The sequence below is a fragment of the Rhea americana genome, unplaced genomic scaffold (genome assembly GCF_003343005.1).
Source record: "Rhea americana isolate MKP2758 unplaced genomic scaffold, rheAme1 scaffold_5, whole genome shotgun sequence".
Lineage (NCBI taxonomy): Eukaryota > Metazoa > Chordata > Aves > Rheiformes > Rheidae > Rhea > Rhea americana.
This window is the reverse complement of record NW_028186645.1, coordinates 11700993-11725367: the sequence shown is the minus strand read 5'-3', so window position 1 is coordinate 11725367 and position 24375 is coordinate 11700993. Positions and strand designations below refer to the sequence as shown.

The 24375-nt window shown below is 33.5% G+C and overlaps 1 protein-coding gene across 5 annotated transcripts in view; it reads right to left on the bottom strand.

Moving 5' to 3' along the window:
• The window catches only part of CEP128 (centrosomal protein 128), a 120777-nt gene that overhangs the window by 70627 nt on the left and 25775 nt on the right, over positions 1-24375 (bottom strand). For 4 of the 5 annotated variants that reach the window (XM_085317596.1, XM_085317591.1, XM_085317597.1 and 1 more), the window contains 5 exons: positions 17818-17904; positions 16412-16486; positions 15050-15182; positions 13277-13437; positions 1224-1574 (listed from right to left, as the gene is read on the bottom strand). In XM_085317596.1, coding sequence (XP_085173722.1) covers positions 1224-1574; positions 13277-13437; positions 15050-15182; positions 16412-16486; positions 17818-17904 — 807 coding nt within the window. The remainder of the gene's footprint in view (positions 1-1223; positions 1575-13276; positions 13438-15049; positions 15183-16411; positions 16487-17817; positions 17905-24375) is intronic. The other variant, XM_085317595.1, reaches the window with a different exon arrangement.

The following is a 24375-nucleotide window of genomic DNA, read 5'->3' as shown; positions in this document are numbered from 1 at the left end:
AACAACAGATGGAATGATGGCATTGACACTGATGTGAGGGTTTGCCTTTAGAGCAGCATGTCAGGACTAGAAAAAGTCAAGGAATTCTGCATATTAAAGAAATAGATTTTTTCCTGATGAACTTCATGGGAAAAAGAACAGAGGAATACAAGATACGGCATACTGAAGAAAAAGACAAATGAAAAGACCAGAAATATCACATGATCAAATTCTGAAAGGATTCTTTCGAAGAAAAGTTCTGAAAAACATAAGGAAGAGGCTAAACATGCATGAAAAGCATTTTTTTTTAAAAGAGTTAAGTTACAAACAAGAAAATTCATAAAAAACACAAGAGCATCTCTACCCAGATGAATAAGTAGAAACTGCATGTTCAGCATAAACAAAAGTAAGGATTCCCTTTTTGCTGAAATCTCCAGATTGAATACAGGATGCCTGTATGTTCCAAAGCTTGAGCGTTCATATGTGCACACCCTCAAACAAACAAAAAATTAAGATCCTTCTATTGTCACCGAACAACAAATCCAAACTAAGTTGTCAACCTTCTGAAATCTCAGAATCTGTGGTCTTTACTGTCAATAAAAGGTATCATTATACTTTTAGAATCTAAGCAAAACTTAAATACAGAATGAAATGAAAAACATGCTAGTGGGACCGAAGTCTATATATCACTATGGCCTGTTTCTTAGCAATCTGAAATACATGGTGAAAATAAATACCTACATGACATCTAAGACATGACCACTGCCTAACACATGATATAATGAATAACTTGAACATGGGTTATAACTTAATGTGATTACAAGTTTATGAAAAATAATGTGGCACAATTTCCTCATAAAAGTTAACTAAAAATGAGCTAAATTTACTTATTCAGTTAACATTTAACATAAAATCAACAATAATGGAGAAACTTTCCTTACCTTTTCACAAAAAAAAAGCTTTGGTTAAGTGAAGAGACTGGAATAAATAGCAGATAGAAGAGAATTTGGAACTTTATACTTGATAGCTTCTGATACATGTTCATCTCAGATCAGTAACAACTGAAAAATATTGCCATCTATTGCTGGTTTGAATTCTCCCTAGAAACTTCAGTCCAGAACTTAAGGTGGATTATAAATTGCAGTTTACATAAACTCCTTATCTTCACTTCTAAACTAAATGGAAAGGGTACAAAACCAGAAAAAGCAACAACAAAATCACACAACCACACATATTGCTCTCACCTGACTGTTCTTGTTCATTAGATCATTGATAGTTTCATTTTGTTTTTCCATCTCACGATCCAGTTTCTTACATTTCAGCTTCCACTGTTTGATGGTTTCCTGTGCTCTCACCTTCAAATCATCTTTTTTTTTCTCTGTCTCTAGCCTGAGTGCCTCTGAATGCTTGAATTCGGTGAGGTATCGTTCTGCTTCCTTGGCACTCTCTTCAACTTGCTGAGCTAGCTCAGCAGCCTGGAGTTCAGTTTGCCTACGTCCACTCTCACAAGCCTTGTAGGAACTCTGTATTTCCTTCAGCTGGTCCAGCATTTTTTGCTGCTGCTTTTCCCTGTTTTCCAGGTCAGATGTTAACACCTGAAATCATCATAGTAAATTATGAAAATTCAAACCCTAAATATACACACTATGAAGCCTTGCCTAACAACATACAGTGATACTTAACTCACATTCCTATCTAAAATATGAATAGCATAAAAGATCACTTTGACTACCAGTGAAAACCTTTTAGCCCACGGAATCTCCCTACGTGCAGTGGTTTAAAAAGAAAAACAAAAAAAAAAAACCCACCATCACAACTTTACATGTTATAGTATAATATAGCATTAAGACACAATATAAAATACAAGGCTAATGTATCTCATATTATATTTCACTATTTGTTCCTCTTCTGGTTGTTTATATTATAAGTGCAAGAAGGAATCACTGACCAATATCCTACTATGTTATGTGCAATTACAGAATAAAGCAGAATCACATAATGGCAGTGGAAGGCAGCTCTGGAGATCATCTTGTCCAACCTCCCTGCTCAAGCAGGGTTGCCTAGAGCATGTTAGACAGGATCACATCCAGGAGGGTTTTGAATATCTCCAGAAAAGGAGACTCCAACAACCTTTCTGGGCAACCTGTTCCAGTTCTCTGTCAGTCTCATAGACAACCAGTTCTTCCTCATACTCAGGCAGAACTTCCTGTGTTTCAGTTTGTGCCTGTTGCCTCTTGTCCTGTTGCATGGCACTACTGAAAGGAGTTAAAGCAAAACGTACAGAGACAAATATAAACAGATAGGAAGAAAGAAAAAAAAAGCAAGGAAAGAATTGCAGTCAGCATAACAGAAATCTACAGTATATGAACTAGTTATGAAGTTTTATGGAAGCATCACGATGAATGTTTCTATTATTATGGTATGAGTATGGTATAGTATGGATATTATGGAAGCTCTGAAGTATACCAAGAGATTACAGTGGCTCGGTGGATGTTTCTAGAACAAAACTGCAAGGTACCCGTTTGAAATGTAGCAAGCACGTTAGAGCCTACAGCATCACAAACGTATGCAGAGGTCTCTCAATACTGCTTTTTATATTTTCTAACATATTTCACTCAGAGAATGAAGTATTTTGAAAATAATAAAAGCTACATATCTTGAATTTGGCTTTATTTCTGAGGACAGCCCTCTGAGGATAGGAAGCCATATTCTCCATGAACCATCTGCAAAAGTATACTCAGAAACCAGTTACTGAAGCTTCGCTATCACAACTGAAGTTTATTAAGCTGGTCAAGTAGAATTTTTTTTATTAGTACTCTGTATTTCAGGCCCCTTCACACTGATTTCATACCATTTAATATTTTCATTAATGAATTAGAAGGATTTACGGTGCCTTTTCTGTAGTCAGTCACAGATACTATCAAGCTTAAAGGAATAGAAATACTTCAGAGAAGAGGCCAGTTTTCAGAAGGACTGAAACAAATTGGAGATACAGCCTGAAATAAACAGGAGGTAGTTCACAATACACAAAGGAAGAGTACTTTGCCTACGTAAGAGTAATTGACTTTTCAGATATAATGTGTAGAATGACTGGTTAGATAAATGCCCTGCCACAGTTTTTTTTCCAACCAAGTCATTACTTCCAAGGAGGCCCTAAACTGTCCCAGTCTTTTCAGGATAGCATTTGCTGTCCTAGCAGCAAGACTGCATGTGCACCCTGGCACGTGACAGTCTGTGGAACTGCCAGAGCACATAGCCAGCTGGAATGGACAGCTGCCACAGGCAAAAAACAATCAGTCTAGCATTTTACTCGTACCCAAGATGTATTTACAGAAGGAGGCCTGCAGAGAGCAAAACAGGAGTAGGATTATCCACTGGGCAGGCAGTTTCTCAACTGTAGGATGAATATTCCTATTTTAGACACAACTGGAATACATTAAAAAAAGCAATAGGTAAACACATTAAGGAATAGGCAGGGGTAAGTCCTACAGAGGTATTAAAATGTAAACATTAACATAAGTACCTTATAAGCATTAACTGACACAAAATTTGTGGTGGTTCCTCTGTAGTGGTTTCACCTGCACTGGAATTTGGGATGATTTCTCAGAGCTGGCAAATCACTTGATAACTAATACACTGTCAATTCTCATGAGTTTCTTTTGTGTGTGTGTGTGTGTGTGTGTGTGTGTGTGTGTGTGTGTGTGTGTGTCGTTTTCAACTGCTGCCCACATTATACTGTTCCACCTTGATGTAGCTCTCCATTGTTATTTCAGATCTGCACCTCAGAAATGAGGGTGGGTATATAGCAAATCAAAGTGACTACAGTCATCCTGTAAAATAAGGTAACTTTTGGAGAAGAAATCCCCTACTTTGACTAGTTCGTTTCTGATAATCTCAGTCATGAGTGGGATGTAAATTCCCATACATCTTTATATGACTTTGGAACACTTCATAGCATTTTACAGTTTCTGAAACTGAGTAAGTCCTTTCCCTCTAAAAAGTTGATTTTATTAGATTTATATGGTTGCTTATTACTAATATCAAATAGTATTTTGGAAAGAGAATATTGTTTAGTCAAGAGATGAGACAGAGGACACCTTGAAATATCATATAGATACTTTTGTCCTTAAGTGATATAGATGGATAATTTTTAGATGTGCATTTAGGGATTACTGACAAGTTTCCTTTGATTCTCGTATTCACGTATGTATACTTTGACATATTTTTCTCACTGGTTTATTTTCATGAGGAAGATGCAACATAGTCAAGAGTTTTGTGCTGCAGGCAAATTTTAATGCCAGAGTTGTCCTACAAATGAGTTACCTAAGTAAACAGTTTTCTAGTAATGTGTCTTATGCTTTCCCTAGGCATGATACATTATCTTTTTTGTATCCTCAATACAAACATAAAACACATAAAAGTAATTAAATAACATTATTTATTAAAAGGTATGCTTAATTCAAAAATTAAAATGATTTAAAGTTCCAAGTTAAGGTTGAAAAGTATAATGTTAGATTTCCAAAATAAATAGCAAATATTCCACATTCACAAAAAGACAGAGGAATTGACAAATCAAAAGCATATCCACAGGCTTTGAAGAAACTTTGACAGTTTAGTACAAAAAAAAAAAAAAGACTATATCATTATTTTCATATTCATATTATTAAAACAATCGTAAAGGTCATAGTTTTGATTAAATGATTGGAACTATCATGTAAAATAACTAATCATTCAGCAATGGTTGTCTGAAAGGGGTATCATATTTCGCAAGGTATGATGTACTGTCCACGTTTATTGTTCACATACTGCATTTAAATTACTTTTTGTAGAAGGCAGTATCAGCAGATTGTATACAGCTAATGCAAAACACAAACTCTATTCATTAACTTAAATTACTATATAAGTTTTAATGCCTGTTTCTAATTTTATGAGAATTAAGATTGTTTTGATAGTAAATAGTAACTATGTAAAAGATATCACTGGAAGAACATTTTACTTTGCAGYGCTGGACTGTGAAAGTAGGACCGTAGAATTTTGTTTTGCAAGGATGACCTTAACCATTATTTTAAAAAAAGAAGGAAATGAGAAGCTATCTCTACAACTAAAAGTAGTTGATAATTAAGCTGGCTATTATACTATTACACTTTTCAATTTCAATGTATTTTCAAAAACCATTAAATTTCACATTTAAAATTTTATAAAACAAACAGCATGTGGCTAGTGTTCAGCACGACATTCAAACATGAAAATCATATTTTATTTTACAATAGCAAAATATTTCACCTTCAATGTTTATACTTGCGTTCTACTGTGGATTAGCCTCCCACTCCTCATTTTCCTTTCAGCTACAGAATCTCAGTTCTAGGGGCATTAAATATGCATGCAGACAATATATCACAAAAAACTATCATTAATGTAAGGCACAACTGGATTATTTCCTTTGTACAGCTGTTTGTATGCATATTCTACTGCATCCAGAATTGTACTGAATGCAAGTTCAGCACAGGTTGAAAATGAGATAGGGCCTGGGACAGACCCTTTGAGAACCTATTCTAATAAAATGTATTTGGCACCACAGGGTTTTTTGTTGGGCCTTTTTTTTGTTTATTTGGGAAGCAGAGATTTTTTCATCAGTGTCAAGGGTAAAGTACTGTGTTATGGCTGGAAAGGAAGCAATCCTTGATTAGGACCCTGTAGCATCCAGAAGCTGAAGAAGGTGCCACTAACAAAACAAAAAAACAAAACAAAAAACAAACAAGCAAAAAACCCCACCACTACCACACAAGTAGTATTCACTTTAGACCTTCAGATTTTACCTTAATTTTTACACACTTATTTTGGATGAAATCCTTAGTAAGCAGTTTAGAATTTAAACATTTTAAGGGTTTCTCTGATCATATGAGACAGAAATATGGAGAAATGTGATTTTTGTTTTTAATATTCACCCAATTTTCTCCTTCTCAGTTATGACCGCAGTAAACAAGAGTAAGATCTAAAAGAAAGGACAAGAATTTTAGGAAGCTCCATTTATTCAGGAAAAAAATCCTACGCTCCTTGGACGTCTCAGTGTTTCCTCAGACTAACAAATTACTAAGCACCTATGACTCCACAAAAAATTTCTATGCAGATGAGAAATGCAGCCTTCATATTAAAAACACAGATTCCAAGGAGCATTTAGTGCCTTTGGTGGCTGAGAGTCAGTCACCTAGAGAAGTCACTGGGCTGCTCTGGATGCAGTAAGAGCTTGACTACATTCTGTGACATATGCCATGATACTATGGAGGTTCTCGTGTCTGAAGGAGCTGAGGACATTTAGGATAGCTAGTTGTTAACTATATTCTGAAGATCTGTACAGTGATTTTTATCTTTTTGATGCTTTTATCTCAACCTTTAAAAAAAACAAAGATAGCGCCTCAGGATGCACTGACAAGGGAGCACACGTGGCATATAATTGTCACTCAGAGATGATTCAGATGTGATGTAGTACAACAGCTACATTGAAGAAATAATCATACAATTGAAGTCATATCTACCTTGGGATGGGCCTCCTACATTTGTACATGGTATCAAGCACAAGTTTAGAATCTYTGACTTCCAATTATAAAATCCAATGTAAATAAAGATATAATGCACGTTTACTATTGCACCTTACTATTTTCATTAAAAAAATACAGACAGTATTTGATAATCTGGTATTCCTACCATGAGCTGAGGAATGAAGCAAATTCTGCACTTCTGTTATAACAAAAAGAAAAGTTCTGACTGTGGTAAAAAATCATTACGTTCTTACTTATTAGGCAAGAAATGCTAAGGTACCCAAATTTGTACAACATAATAAAGGGGTATAACCAAACCTCAGAGTGCAAGGAGGATGATAGACATATGACTATGCATTTCTTGTTTAATGCACAGTATCATCTGCCGTGCAGTATGAGAGCAAAAGAAAAAACATTTTATTAAAAACAGCATAATAAAGTTCATTCACAGTCATTACATGARGTCTATCATATTTTAAAGAAAACTTTAAAAGAAGCACTCTAAATCATATTAAACTCAGTAAATTGCTCAAGTATTTTATTTTTTTAATTAAAATGAATTTAAATCTCAACTTTTTGATCATTTAATAATGTTAAATGACTAAAAATGCTTTTTAAACTATTGATTTAGACTTCCCATCGCATTTTCTTGTGCAAGACAATAATCCTCAAAACAAATAATCAGGAAAAAGATTGTTACTTAATCTGACCTGCTGTTAAATTCAAATCATATATTAAAGGCTGTAAGAATTACTTATGAATAGTTACACCTGCTCATTCCAAAACTCCAGATTATTACCCTTTTATTGTGTTATTCTTGGTAATCAAAAAAAGTTTTTTGAAGGATAATTTTATACTTTAAGCTTATTTATCTATAGAGAACAGTACTAGTCCCTTTTATATATAAAGTTTACATTAAACTTACACAATGAAAGACTTGAAAAATAGATGATTTTTAAATAAGAACAGACCACAGACCAGACTTCAGATAGTTCAAGTGAAAGCAAATATTTCAAGAAACACTTTCAGATCAGGCAAACTGTATCCATCTCTTTTGACAAAAGCTTCAGCTAGAGAGTCTCTGTATGCTGGAAACGGCAATGAAGTSGAAAAGACATGAAGCTTGTCTCAGCTATTCTCACTTAAGACCTATCCCTCTCTCTCGGATGGTTCACTGCTCCCAAGCTCACCTAGGCATCAACTTAGGTGGAAAGGAGGGAAAGTCAGCGTAACTTCAACCACATCCAGCTCCCTTCCCTCTAATAGGGGTAGACTGCAAGCTATTCTGGAAGCATCAGTTGGCTCTCTAGACAAGGAAACCAAAGCATTTGGGGGTAACAGAGTAGGAAACTGGTTAAAGCTCTAACTCTTGCCTAACAGATAGCAGAAACAGAAGTAATCGAAGCCATTCAGAGCAAATCTGAGAGCAGTCTCAGGCATAACTGCTAAAAATAATGTAAGCATAGTTTGAAAAGCCAATGATATGACTGATTTTCTTCTAGCAGGCTTCTTGGTAACATATTCGGTAGTTTTTCTTACAGTTTTGAGCAAGTATTCATAGGACATCCATCATAAATTACTTTAATCAGTTACCTCAACTTGATATTAAAAGATAAACCATACCAACATYGTTAAACTGAAATATATCCTGGCTGTATTAAGGCCACTCTGATGAAAGTACACACTCACAAACAGTTTTTAGGAATCTGATCAATGTAAGATAAGTCAGGAGACTACCGTGGCCTACCTCAAGATAGAAATCTTCAGACAACAAAAATTCTGCCTCTTTCTGACTCCATAAAGAGAAATGAGCACAATAGTTATAGTTTCAACCTAAGTTTTAACAATGCATTGCTTCTTTGCTTCCCTTTCTCCTTTAAAATAGATTGGCAAATATGAAAGAGAATTTAGAGCTATTACTATAGAATTATTTTATCATTGACTATGCTTCGTTTTGTTATCAAAGTCAAGATTTGAACCCAAAGTATCATAATCAGTAATGTAATCTTTAGATGTTTCAATTTCCTTCTATAAATTTCAAGTGGAATAGACTAGTTACAAGTAAGACCATTCTTAGCTGTTAAAATTAATTACTTAAAGCATTAACTTTAAGTAACCTTTGGAATAAAAGTCTCTGTTCCTCACAATCTCTAAGGTCTAGTAAGTCCTCCTTTTTATCCTTCACACTTTAACTAGCCAGACTGCTCTGGGATAAGAATTATAGACTTACTCAACCTATAAAAACTTTACACAAGACAAATCTAGGTCTWTTTTTTTTTTTAATAGATTAATTTTATTGTTTCATTTTAACAGTGCTACTCTTAACAGAGCCCAGGAGAAAGGTACTAGAATATTCACGTTAACTCAATTGACACCAACATAACATCAATTGCTTTCCTCCTACCTCTCGTATCTGAAGATTTCTTGGAATACTTTAAAAATACCATTAAATTTAGTTAGTACATCACTACAGCAAGTTAGTACGCTAGGAAGCTGTATGCAAGTATTAATTATGTTTCAAAAAATATTAAAATTTGAGTATCAGCCAGACAGCAACAACTCTACTTCAATAAGCAGGCCCTGTCTAGGTATGAGGTAGAAGCAGAGCTGTTAAACTCAGAAAGTATAAGTAATGTTTGCCCGAGTAAAAAAATTGTTTAGTGGCTCTAGTTCACTTTATATCCAATATACCAACATATAACCTAGCTTTCAATTCTCATGACAAACTCAAGGTAGAGAAAAAGTAAGGCCAATATTTCCCATTTAAAGTCAGTTATTTATCTAATGTGTAACCTAATTGCCACAAGCGCTAAATATGCACCTCTGCCACTGTTGTGGTAAACAGTATAATTCAGATTTCCACCTCCTAGCCTGACTACACAGATCATCGCTTTTAAACAGTATTTTCAACACCTCACTTCAGAAAAATAAACAAAAAAAAATATCATTTTACCACAAAATTAGAAAAAAATCATTTTAAGTATAGAAAATGCAACTGAATATTATGTATTCAGTGCAACATTCCTCAAAACATTTATGAACCATTAAAGCTAGAAAGCAAGAAAGGCTAAGCCACTTGGCACAATTTACTGTAAATCAAAACTAAATGTCTCATATCATAGTTACCATGTGCAAACATTCTATAGTGATAAAAATACAGTAAGCCACATTTCACCCCACCACACTAATTGTATTAGTCACCTAAAGTAGACCTACCTTTAATTTTTTATTTCACCTCTTTTTATGCCATGTACCTCAGCAGTACAGTCACCAGTTTCTACTGCTATAAAATCACATCACTTCTCACTGTGTTACGATTTTCAATAATGCTAAGTCAGGAAACTAATTACTTCTCTTACTAATCTTTACTGAATGCAGAACTCAAATATTAGTTTATTCATCACAGTCTGATCTGCATCTCTCATCAGTCAGGATGTATCTAACCATCAAGAACCACTGATCCAGAAGGCTTGAAACTTTTATACAAACAGAATAGGCTCAAAGGCTCTGAAGGTTAATGAAGTTCAGCGAGTTGGGAAAATATAAAAACCAAAAACCCACCCCCAAAAACAAAACACAAAAAAACAAAACAGAAGAATACATACATTCAGTCAAGAAACTTAAACTTATTCCTTCAGTAAAAGATATATTGCACAAAATCAGTTTCATGAAGTGATGCCTTCTCCATATTTTTTCCAAGCATCAACAGGTAATAGTTCATGTAAACATAAAACTAAAAAATTTTAATTTTTTTAGGTTGACATGTGGTTATTAACAGTTTTAAATGTATATACACTTTTCACTGACAAAATTTGCATCTGTAAACTATTTGTGTGTTTAAAAGCCACTGACACAGCAATACAGATATCAACTGTTCTGTGGCAAAATTATGGGTTTCTCTCATGAGTATATTTTTTTTAATTTAGAACAGTGTTACACTTACTGCTTTTCAGATATCTTAATTGACTCACATACTGAAAACTATTGACCAAGAGGGTCTTCRTTACAGGAGGAAAAGCCATAAAAATGAATTTTAATGAGAATAAAAATAAATTAAGACTGACACATTTATATTAATGATAAATTCTATTCTTAAATAAACAAATCAACATCTTTTTCCCCTCAGAGCTAGCAAGTTTTTAACAAAATAACTGTCTGCTGTTATGCACTGAGCAATACTGTAAGATTACTTTGACCTAATTAGAATGAGAAATTTTTACTCAAACGATTTTACAAGCTGGACAATGCATCATATATTCTTTTAGGACTATATTGCCCTATAACTGGTCAGAAGAATAGCATGACTTCAGGCATACTTCAGTGCAAATATACTTCCCACGCATTAAAGACTTTAGAAAGAGCTAAAACAAACAAGCAAGCAAGCAAGCAAGCAAAAGAATATGCTAACTGACAGGAGCCAAACACATTATAATGGTTTCTCACTTGCAAATCTAATTTCCTTGCAGAATTTAAAAGTCATCTCTCTTCAAACATGCTTACTTCCTGTTGCTTTTGAAGTAGCATGAGAGTTTGCAGACACTGATAGAGAAATTAGGGTATTTTTATCTTTAAAATTTGTGTACTATATGTTTATTTGTTATCCTTAAGAGTCAGCTTGAGCCCATTTCTGTGTAGTTCCATTAGAACAATACACTTAAAATAGTTACATGTGTTTGCAATATCTTCCGAAGCAGGCTCAGGTAAACTAAACTAACTGAAATCAAAATTTTCCATATTAAACTTAACAAATAATTCAAGATGAAAGTCACTCCTAACCATGAGATCAAGAATGAACTATTAAAAAAAAAAACAAAAAACAAAAAACTTAAGATACTTAATAAAACATATTTTTTTTTATCCTTTCCATTTTATGTCATACTGTGATCTTATGGCAAGTGTCCAGGACTAAATGTACAACCTCAAAACTTAAATTGTTGAAAACAATGACATTTAAATAAATCAAAAAATTTTATAATATCACATGTACATGCACCAGAGGCCAATACAGTCACATCCTTCCCACTAGCCAAAGATAAATCACATTCAATTCAAACACGACTGGTCACTTCCAACTGGGAACCAGACTATCTGATATGAGCAGCTGTTAGAATAGGCTTGACAAAAGGCTTTGTTAGTACATACGTTTAGAAATTCACATCCTTGTATTTCTTGATGTCCTACTGGAAGAAAAATATATAACAAAAAAATAGTTATTTTCCTGTTACTGCCTCTGTAGGGGAGTGGTAGTGGGAAGCTGATAAGAAGTACAAAGTATTTTGGGTTGAGAAAATCAGAAGTCAAAGATTTTTTACTTGCAGTAGTGGCAATGACCCTATCTGAGCCCTCTTCCATCAATATTTTGATAGAGCAGGAAGTTAGCACTAGAATACCATTCTGATTCACAAAGTGTTCTGCTAGCACAAGTTTTAAAAAAGGTTTTCTATGGTTTGCATCCCATTGACTCCTGCTGCCAAAGTAACTGGAATTTCTCAAGTCCAAAAAAACAAAGAACACAGCATGTTTCAGGTTCATCTGGAGTTGTGCAGGAATCAATTGACAGCCAAAACAAATGTTGATGCAAATCAGCAAATGAGTTCTGCTTGTCTCTTCCTCTATAAGAGTATTAAACCTAGGTTTGGGGTTTTTTTCTAAAGCATTTATCTATTTTTTCTTAAAAAACTGTTCAACTGTCAATTTGCATAAAACTTTTAGGAATCAAATCTTTGAAACTTTGGAGTTTTTTCTAAATACAATTTGATAGGTTAGTTTTAAATCAGAATGCAAATTGAAAAGGGAGTAGTGGGACGAAAGAAGTAAACTGAACAGCATAATCCTATAAATCTATGCAGAGAAAAAAAAATCTAGTTCCTACTTTTGAGCTGCCAAGAAAATGGTAAAACACTATTTCTGACAAAACTACCTTCATTAGAAAAAATAAACATACAATTCTCTGGCTTATTGAATGCCCCAATACATGTGCAATAAATATTAAATGACTACTGAAATCTCACTTAAAGGTTTTGAAAATAGGTTCCTCATTTCTTCTGTCAGTCATAAAAGACAACAGTTACCGTTCAGGGAGCTACACATGATCCAAAAATATAGAACTCTTGTTCTTAAATAAAAGGCTACTGTATCCTCACATCTCAATTAGTGACCAAGGTAAAAGTTATATACCCCTTTGACAGAGACTGCTGTCATTCTTTGCAGAAAGGATCACTTTAAATAGTATGTGTTTACATTGATTAGCAAGCTAGTGTTTTTCATGTATGGGATTATTATTATAATGATTACATTGCATCTAATTCCTAAAAATGTGCAGTTACRATCTATTCTTCTTACTCTACTGCACCACTTCATACAACAACAAGAAATCTTAAGTTGTTTAAAAATCAAACTTCAGATCTAAAGCATGATGGAACGGGAAATAAGAAAGCAAGTATCAACTTACATAAGTAATTCCACAGACCACTGTTAATGACAACAGCTGATAAAATTAGATCTTTTCTTTGCACAGAGAATAAATAAATAAATAAATAAATAAACCAACTCATGAATTCATGGGTGACAGCAAATAGCTTTTTTTGGTTTATCAAAAAGATGAGAAGGAAAAACCTCTGCAAACTCAGGCCACCTTTCGAAGGGATCCACAGACTAAAATTAGAAAAGCATGACATCTGCTCTTATTTTAAAGGTTACTCCCTGATCTGGCACATCACCCATCATAAACATATGGAAAATGATTTACACAGAAAAGTTACCTGTATGTGTTCTGCAAGCTGTGCTTTCTCCTTCTCCTTACGCTCTATGCATCTCTTTAATTCTTCTACCTCTGACATTACAGCATTATGATTCAGCTTTGCTTTTAGCTCCAAAATGAGTTTCTCCAGTTCTTGCTTTTCTCTCTCATATTTTTCAGCTACTATAAAACAGTGAGAACAGAACAATATGTCAAGTAGACTTTTGGAAAATTATTATTTTTTTCCTCATTTCTCTTTTAGCAATTTTTTTCTCTATATGTGACTACTCTTCAACTTTTGTTTTTCATTGACGCCTCAGGGAAAAGGCAGTATCTACATCATAACATTCTACTAGATGAGACTGTACTTCTCTGCTTATTGTTACCAAATCATTTGGGTTGAAGGGGGGACAACAGTCCCCTATTTTTAGGTAAAAAAGGGCAAATAAAGAAAATAGCATGGGAAAAACTAGGGGGAAAATTCTGGTGCCAATGAGATTTTGCCACAAATTCCAAGGTCAGGATTTTATCCCACAAAAATAACACTTCCTAATTTGAAAAACTTACTATTTGCAAATGATACATCTAAAATACTACAATTAGTCTCATCATGAACTTTTACTGGAAATTTCTATAACTGTACCAAATTTTCTCAACCGGAAATTCAAAGATCTTCAGACAAAACCTTCTAGTAGAAGCAAACAAAATCTCAATCTGTATTCTTTTCTTGCATCTTAGAAAAAAGAGATAATGCAGTAAGAAGAATCAAGTGCTTAAAGGTTCATTTCTCTCCATACATTTTAATAGCTCTAGTACACATTTTTCTTTCTTTCTTCATGTTTTTATAGCAATTTTGCTATAGTTATAAAACAAACAAAATTATTAATAAAAATATGTATTACCACAAATAAATTCACTTCTAAGCTAATAGAGTAACATTCAAGTGACTGAAGAAAAACTATTAAAATTACAATCTTTGTTACATGTCTGAACCTAAGCCCTGTACGAAATATATCCATTTTCCAGTTCTATGGAAAACTTGTATGAGGCTTGTAAAATGAGGAGTTCAATTTTAATAACCACGATAATTCAACAGCCGCAGTATGAAAATATAAAAAGAAGTTATTAACCAAAYCAATCAAACAGTCACTGAGACACTGGACTTTGAGTCCTGTTCCTCTATTATTCTAATACATTTCTGTGTTAACTAGGAGAAGGAGATAAAGACTTTTTTTAGTGCATTTTGATTATATTTGAGAATTTTAAATAGGGATAAATATCTAACAAGGTAGTGAAGACCTAAGGCTGTAATTTAACACACAATTAAGATTATAGTCTTCATCTCTCTGCAATATGTTACCCTTTAGAAATCCTGACAGTAAGACCCCTGAATTACTGTGTAAATTACTTTTGCTTTGATTTTCAAATTGGCAGAATTTAAAACGCTAATGGACTGAAATGTAAAATTCCAAAAAAAGGGTGTTTTAAAAATTTCCAATGCTTTTCTGTTCTAAGAATAATATTCACTTTCCAATGCTTTTCTGTTCTAAGAATAATATTCACTTTGCTGAAATTGTCTCTAATAATCTTAACTTGTTTTAACCAGACAAAATATTTTATCCTTAATTTTAATTCTCCTTTCTATTTATTTGTTTACATTCAGATATTGGTACTAATAAAGTGGAGAAGTTAATCAACTGTTTTAGTTCAAACAGTAGAACAACCAGACTGAAACTTAAACAGAATTAATTTCCAAGGTAAATAACACATCTAGTGCAAAATGGGAGAACTATACCTGTTCTAATTCTCTTGTCATCTTCATGTTCATCATGGTAGCTCTGGTGATGCATAGCAACATGTGAAATTTGATGTTGTAGCTCTACACGAGCCTCTTCTGCTCTCAAGAGTCGGGAACGAAGATCCTCAATCTAAAATATATGTACAAGTACGAAATGCTTAACAAACTCAGAAAGAGTAAATAGTGTACTTTTTTWAAAAAAACATAATAAAACAAAGAAGGCTATATAGGTAAKATTTTATAAATAAATCTAAAAAGTGCTCCAGATAGTAAACAAACGAAGATTGGGTCAGTTCCTAGTTTTGGCCAAACAACTATTCAAAATGAAAAGATCCATCTTAGCTCATTAGGTTGATAATGGTAGAGGATTAATTTTTCCAGACCAAACTGGATTCTACCATTTCATATGTTGTAATTGTCTTTTTATATTACATTACCAGTAAAAATATCTATACAAACTTGACAAACGATATATTATGTAAATTTTGCTCATTAATTGTACAATATCAATATTCTTAAGAAATATAGGGCTTTTAGTATTTTTTCTTTCTTTACTATCTAACACAAAGATGGTATTTTATACAACTTTATACAATTAATTACTTTTTAAAGAAAATATACTAAAACTCTATTAAAGGAAAATAACTCTCAACACACATTACATCTCTCTGAGAATGTATGTGACACACTACTAAATCCTATGCACAATGAGTTAAATTTAAAACGGTAACATATCCAACTCAAATATCTGCCAGATACTCAAGTCAAACAACTAATGCTAACTGACTCATATGCCAATTGCTTGCATTTATTTAATATTTTATTCCCCCAACTTCTCTGGGAGAAGGATTAGATATGATTAGGAAAGTAGTTACTTTTCTAATGATATTATCCAGGTTCCTGCATCTTCTAGATTCAATCAAATCTACATGAACAGGCATTGTTTGGAGCACATTTTAGACAGCTTTTCAGAGATGTTTCTTGTTTCTTCTCCTAGCATAACATACAAAACAACAAAAATTTCTATGTCCCTGAATTAACTAAAGCCACCAACTATTGCATACACTCTATAACAGAATAACTGTTAATATAGAAGTTGTACTAAAACGTACTATGAAGGATAGCTAAAAATTATATGTTTATGTACTTAAACGATACCATAACTATTTAAAAAAATGGAAAGCAGAAAAAGTAAAAATAGAGTTCAGTCCATGTATTTTAGACTCAAACCTTTCTTTCTGTATTTCCTTATTCCTTCCCTAAAACAATGTTATCAGAGTATAAGATAGGAAAATAGCAAGATGACTCAGACCTAGCCTAGGATGAAAACAGGAGGATTTTCACCACAAAAATAACTACCTGATGCAAAAGAGCTTCTCGACTGCCTTCTGACTGATCCAACTTTTTCCGCGACAGCTCCAATTCTTGCTTAAGCTTTTATTACAAAAAATGATGAACAGAAAAAGTAATTTATGCATCATAATTTAAATATCTAATTCTGGCACAATTAAACAATATAAACATTRTTCAAATATAAGTTATAGTATACACAACATCCTTATCAAAATTTTATAGCAAAGAGTATTTATACCTGCTATACTTATTTGAATTATATAAAGCAAATTTAACTTAAAGCCTACAATTTTTTTACAGTATTCTGTATCACATGAAGATTTAAAATGGTGTATGTATAAATCCAAAACAAGAATACGAAAGCAAATTCATTGCTAAAAAATAAAAAAGGAAAAGAGGACTAAAAAGTTTTTACATCATTGTCCTCAGATTTGAGGCATAATTTCAAACTCTGAATATTATGTCATTTTCAATTTTTCTAAGCCTTTGCTATATAGCTTATTACAAAGATTACATGTATTGATAAAACTGCATAATTATGTACACTCTGTACATAATTATGTATACTTCGTGCCTTTCTAGGTTGTGTAGGAATTTTATTCCAAATATTAAGAAAATTGATAAACTGAAGTGTTTAGAATTCCAAACAACTAGACTGTTTCCTAAAATATAATGTCAAGGGAATTTAGAAATGTGTAATYAGCAAACTGATGTACCATTTCTGAAAATAGAACATATGAAATATTTTCAGTGAATTCTAACATAAATAGCTCAAAGACTGCAAATATGCACATGGAAATAAAAATATTTTTGACAGAGGAAATTGTTATTGCAGAGGTAGAGACCACATTGAGAAATCACAAATCGCAAGGCTTTGAAGGTATTGACCAAAGGGTTAAACTTGTTGTTAGAGGAAAAAAAAGCTAGCAAAAGTTTCCATAAACAAAGAGCAATATGGCCCTAACAACTTGCAAGAATAGAAATACAAGCAAAATCATTTTCTACGAACAGGAAGAGAGCAACATGGCATTAGACGGTTCAGTAAAAGGAGTATTTAATAATAACCAGGGTGCATAATAGCAAAACACAAGTTAGCTGTACGGACAGAGGAAAGTTGTATCTTTTGAGCTGCTGCAAAAGAAGTAACAGCAGATGTAGGGGACAAAAGGAGAACCAAATAAAGGGTAATTCCCAAGTTTTAAAGTTGTGTGTTAGAAGTAACAGACTATAACTAAAGAGCTTTGGAGGAAAGATAGAAGCATAGCTGCATTCAGAGCGAAAAAGCATCTTGTTWCCTTAAAGAGTAAAGAAAGTTTTACCCTGCTGATTCTAACATGAGAGGAAAAATATACTATAATACGACATTACATACAATTAAAACTAGACAAAAAAGAAAAATATTTAAGTCTTACTTGGTTCTTTTCACTTTCATATTTCACAAATTTATTTTTCATGAGTTCTTCTGTTTCATCTGCTTTAGCATCGCGTTTCTTTAAAGCCTTTAAAGGAAAAAAATATATTAGGAACATCACTGTAAGAAGACTTCTGTAACTTTTCCGTAACTTTTTAAGTCTCTGAAGAGAAAGAATCTGCTGATATATTTAACAAAAAAATCTAGATGAGTGTTTTCTGACTATGTTTACTATTTCCAGAAAAAGCCAACCTATACTGTTAAGAAAAAATAAATATAAGACAGTGTATATATAAACACATCCATGCATAGAACTGGGAAAAATACAATGTCAAAACTAGCATTAACATCCTTCCGATCTCTAGACCTCCAGACACTGAAAGCTGACCCCAGACATTGTGAGATGAAGAAATAAGAGGTGATTAGAGATGGAAGCTGTAAACAGATTAAGAGGTCATATATATTTATATTCTCTAACATAAAATATGAAATTAAATGAAATACAAGGCAGCAGTAGTAAGGAAAACATTACTAAAAGGTTGTTTTGGGAGCCCAAACCAGAAAGTTATTTTTATCAGAATCTGGACAGATGCTTAAAATCAGCGTTAAGATAGGATGAACTGATATATTCCTGACCCAAAGCTACTGAGTTCGGAGTGCCCTGTTCTGAGAAGTGGCGGGAGGGGTAGGCAACAGGGAGAAAACTTGTGGGGCTTGATAATCAGAACTGTTGAATATTTTCCCAACTCTTATAAACCCTTTTCCTATCCCCCTCAAACTGAAGTATCTAAAGTCATTTATGTACTTTTTGCAGAGCACATTACCACAATAAAATTWCCTTGCAATCAGTTTCGAATTTTTCCCCCTCTAAAAATGAAGACTATTTTCAGAACATAGCCAGTTACTGGCAAAGGAATGCACTAGATATCATAGATATTAATGACAAATACACTTTACAACATGTACATATACCCAAGTTTGGGGAACAGAAACCATAACAGTATCATTGGCTCATCTTAAATATTTATTAGAAACTACAGCTAGTAGATTACTAGCCATGCTGATATAATTTGCTGCAAATTTAAGTAACTGTATTAATTACTCTTTCATTTCTTTGCTGCACATGACCAAGCTTTTTTAACTCTTGTCACAAATCAGTTTATTACAGATCTTATTAGCTAATACCTTTTACTTTCATCCAATATCATGAAGCAGAAGCACAACTATCCTTTCCATCATTACTTGCTAAAACTAGAGCAGAACAACAGAAATACACAGCTTTCCAGAAAGTAATGTCTACAGACTACACTATATTTCACAGCTTTGGAGAAAATAAACGGATTTGTGCACTTCTCAGTGCGCCATCCTCATCTGAAAACACATATGGGTTTCAATAGTTTTGCCTACATCCCTGCTTGAACAGTTTATATTAAAATCTGAGACTGTGTAAAACACTATAACAGAGCCACAAAAAATATCATGCTACATGTTACATAATGAAAAAGGCTTTTGGTCTTATTGATTCATAATCAGATATTGCAAAATTGCAACATATTTAAGATCTTTGCCTAACTATTCATTATAGATTCAGGCCCACCTTTCCAGTTAACTATAACTGCACACAAACCCTACCTACTCCCATTTGCTCCAAAAAGGCTCTTAGAAAAACCCTAAATGCTACAGGAAATAACAGCCTTGATGAATACTTCAGTTAATGCCATTATTGTACAATGATTTTTTTATGACTAGATATATTAGCTCAGAACAGTCTAATAGAGAGATATGATGCCTACTAACTGCAATTTAATTTCATTTTTAATAGCCAAATTAGAAGTTCTGTTACAGTCAGCTTCATGCCAACTTTATTTTCAGTCCTAAACTACTTACCAATATAGGACCAAAAATGCATCAGGACTTTATGTGCAGAATTTGGTATTCCAGCATCACAAAGATGGAATGGAATTAGAAATGCTGAGATATTTTTCAAAGATTTTCCCTGCTGATGGCAAAGACTATGTCTCTGCATCAGTACTGCATCCTAATTCACAGGAGACACCACAGAAATCAATAKGCAATCTCAACTTATCAAGATCACTGAATGATATTTAGGGTATTAAACAGTAATAACATCAAATAAAAAGGCAATCTTTCATACCACCGATATGACAATTAAGATGTTCACTTTTATTTTCTGGATATAGTAAAAATAGCCCATAACCATCTCATTTTTAAGAAAAAATCATTCATTTATATACATACATGTAGATATGTGTGTGTGTATATATATGTATACGTGCACACATATGCATATATTATATATATATTTGAGAGAGAGAGAGAGAGAGAGACACTAGTTAAATTACTTCACAAAAAATGATGCTACAATAAAATTAAACATATCACACATGCACTACTTCAATTATGAAATGCTGCTTTTCCCAGTAGGTGTTTGTTAGGTAATCTGTTAATCAATCAAAATGTCATTAAGAAAAATTTGGGCAACTACAACTAGACAAGCAGCAGCTCTTATTAACGATTCAGAAACTGCATTTATACAAGTTAGTTCTATACTTGCTCTGTTTCTTACACTTCTTCTTAAATAATTATCTCTTATTGACTTGTGCCAAGAATGTTTTTTTCCACTAYAGATTTCTCTATGAAAACCTTATAATCCTCTCTTGGAAAGGAAGTGCTATATGAAAATAAAAAACAGAGTCAGTTGGCTTTGAATTCTTTGATTTCATTTGTTGTCTCCAAGAAAAGGGGGTGAGGGTCATTTTCCCAGGAAATGGGAAAGTGGATGCTGAGCAGATTGGTACCAGTAGGCTCTACAACTCCCTGAAAGCATCCAAGCAGCCAGCAGACACTACCGAGGAGAACCCGGCCTGACAACACTAAGGGACCAGAAAATGGAAACAGGCCTACTGTCACCAGGATTCCCCCGCCAAGGCCCTCCTAAAGGCAYAAATGTCCAGGCTGGCCAGAATGAGGTTGACAGAGAGGTTATGTGACTTGGTGAGGCCTTAGAGAGGTAAGAATAAAAGTGCAAAAAGTGCGCAGTCAGAATCCCAACAAGCAGCTGTGGCAGGGCCACAAACTGGCATACTTAAGATACAGGTACACCAAGGTCTTCTCCTTGCCTCAGAAAGGTCACAAGTAATATGACTCTGAGAATCATGCTACAGATGTGTAACACACACACACACACACACACACACTTACATAATATATATTATAGTGCCTATATATAATAGGACACATAAGACAAAATTTCTATTTATTATATATTTATATTTACTATGATGTGTCATATTATATATTTACTATATAATATTGTATAACATGTATTAGTATATAATTTTAACATTCATAAATTTTAATTTTATATATATATATATATACACACACACACACTGTTTGTGTTTATATAGATATCTATGTATTTATATACACATCTACATATATCTGCACCCACAAGTGAAAAAAAAAAAAAAAAAAAACTTTGCTCATGCCACCACATCACAAATGATTTTCCACTTTATATCCACGGCAGGCCACACATTCATCCTGGAGGCCTGATGGTGCTTCTCAGGCTCTCTTGGTAGTAAAAGGTCCTTTTACTTGCAGTGGGGAGGGCAACGAGAGAACATGCTTTTAAAGATGTCTCCATGGCATGGTTTTCGGATGGACCAGTTGGATGTTACACTGCCTGCTCTGATGATCAGTCACAGGATATGGCCTCTGACAGGCTAGATGAACTTTTGATTCAATCTAGGATAGCACTTCCTACAGGTCTTTTCATAGTTTACTAGCATGAGATACTACTAGAACATTAACACCTGTGGTATAGCACAGGCCACTCATCCATATTCAGTACATATAACTGTAAAACCTTACTTAGATAAAATCATTCAGTTCTTCCTGAATATATGTATAAGCAAAMGAATATATGGGGAAAACTGGTGCCACATATGACTGAGGCCTCTGTAACAACAGTTCTCATTGTTTTCAGCTAATGAAAATTTTCTAATAGAGATGAACAATTTCTATTGCAACTTTAAGTCTATTTTTTAGTTTTTTTTYCTAATAAAAACAAATGAGTTGAAAGTAGCCCACAGACCACAAGTTTAAATTTACTCTCTGTCAGTATGAGATTAAGTAGTGAAATATATTCATACTAGCAGACATAGAGAAGCAGATCAACCTCACATCATACATAAGGGAAAGCATACTACATCCTAAACTGAATGAAAATTCTTTCCCTAATCTGCTACATTAGTAGCTAACATGGTCCAAGGTCCAAGTAAGTTACCTAGAGGTACCAGCCAGGCATCTAAAGATATTTCGGTGATAGATATGAATAAGACCAGCTTATGTTCTAAGGCAGAGATGTGAGAMAGTCAAACTGCAACTAAAACGGAAACTATTAGCCACAAGTGGCACAGTACAGATTCAAGGGCAGAACACATTATGATGTCATCAATGATGCATTAAAAATATTCTGAAGGCTCAGAACATAGATAAGTTTACATTTGTCTAAAAAGACCATAAAGACAAGGATTTGCAAAAAGAGAATTTTCAGTAACATTTGTCTCTGGTCTACCACATCCTCAGTTTCGTCCCTATTATTTGTCAGTCTCTACTTCATTGTATGTGTAGTGGGGAACAGACGGAATCTGGGAATCTAGTTGCACAGTAAAAAGGAAGAAATGCTTCCTGGTCTGTCAAAATTATCAGCTTAAGACATAATTATACTTACTGCCTTAATACAGTCAACATGTTCAAAACATTCTCTAATGACAATTCTGTTTGCCTAAAGTGGGCAAAGCATGAACAGACACATTCAATTCACCAAGACCAAGCAAGGCCACCAGCAAAGCCATTCAGGACATCCATTCCAAATACRTAAGTTGTTTTCAAGAACAATATTTGATCTTGCTTTAGAAACTGGGTATACGAAAAAAATTAAGCAGAGAATGTCTTCAGGTTCAAAATAAAACAATAAATACATTTGTTGTCAGAATTAAAATAACTATGAGATTCTTTAAGTAATCCATATATGCATATTAGTAACGGTGCGAAACAAAACACCAAAATGAGGATGTTATTTTTCGCTTCTATTAGGGACAGATTTGGAATAATGATTTGGAAGAAAGTGAACATGCACAATTTACACTAATTTCGAGTTTGTTTTATAACCAGATAAAGTTTAAATACTCCAAGAAGCCAAATTCACAAGATATAAATACTTTTCTGTACATTTTTATATATCTGTCTAGATGAAGCACACAGATTATCAATTCAGAATAACAATGCAAAATTTGATGCTAAAGATGTAAAATTTTTATATGTCAAGTTTTCTTCATAGTCAGTATATATCCAGATATCATCTTGCCTTAATAATCAGTCCATGATGATAATATGGAATAGTTTGCACATCATATGAAAGACAGACAAAGGCAAGCCAGACAAAGAGAAAGAWAAGTGTTTCATCATGTTCAGTTAGATCCTGAAAACGTGTAATTTAATAGTTACAATTTAGGAGAATGACTCTCCTAGGATGGTAAAATACTGACAATTAGTGGTCAGTTATGCGCACTACACTTTCCTTAAAAATTTTAACCATTAACATTTAAACCTCACAAGATTTAATTAAAAAAAATTGCTGATCAAATCCAAAAAGCAAATTTGATTTTGATTTGAAAAGTATAACACGCAAACCAATGAAACAATTGTTTCATTAAATAGCCACAACAGCTTTAAATAACATTCCTTTGTAAATCATTCAGGCCCTATTAAATGACAGGATTTCATAATCCAGTCCAAACCCTACCCTTCTTCCAGTAATGTTACTTGAGAAGCATCTTAAGAGAAATAAAAGAGGAAAGAAAAAAACATTAAATCCACATAATCATTACCACGAAACTGAGGTCACAAACAAAGTTACGAGTCCATCTAACTCAGAATTCTAAGCACAAAGGAGAGGAAATGGAGTATCAAAGTAAAAACGTCTTTTTAAAAGTGACACAGAAATATGCTTCACCTAAATAACTGTTTCAGCAAAAATTTTAGGTATTTCCTTCCTTCGCACTAGAGTATGAAAAAGAATACATAACAACATTCTAATATTCTAACATTCTAAGTTATTTCTTCAGCAGTAACTTAAACTATAGAAGTCTACACCATGGCCCCATTAACATTTATTTATGACAGATTACTTACTGATACCTTCCTCACTACGCACTATCCATATGCACTTCCCACACATCAAGCTCTCAAATAGAAAGCCTTGTCCTAATCAGTAGCTGCAGGAGACATAAGATGTACCATGGGAGACACAGGGTATACTCTCCCCTCTCCTCCAACACGTTTCATTAGTATAAGTGAAGAACTACATTCTCACAACCCTCAATCCCAAAGTTATCAAGAGAGAGTGATCTCCAGAAGTGGGCAAATGAAAAGGGCGGCAATTTGGCAAATGAGTATTACACCTCAAAGAAATCCTGTTAGTGATAAGCAACATTCTGTTCTTGAAGTGACTGTTCATACTAACATTCAG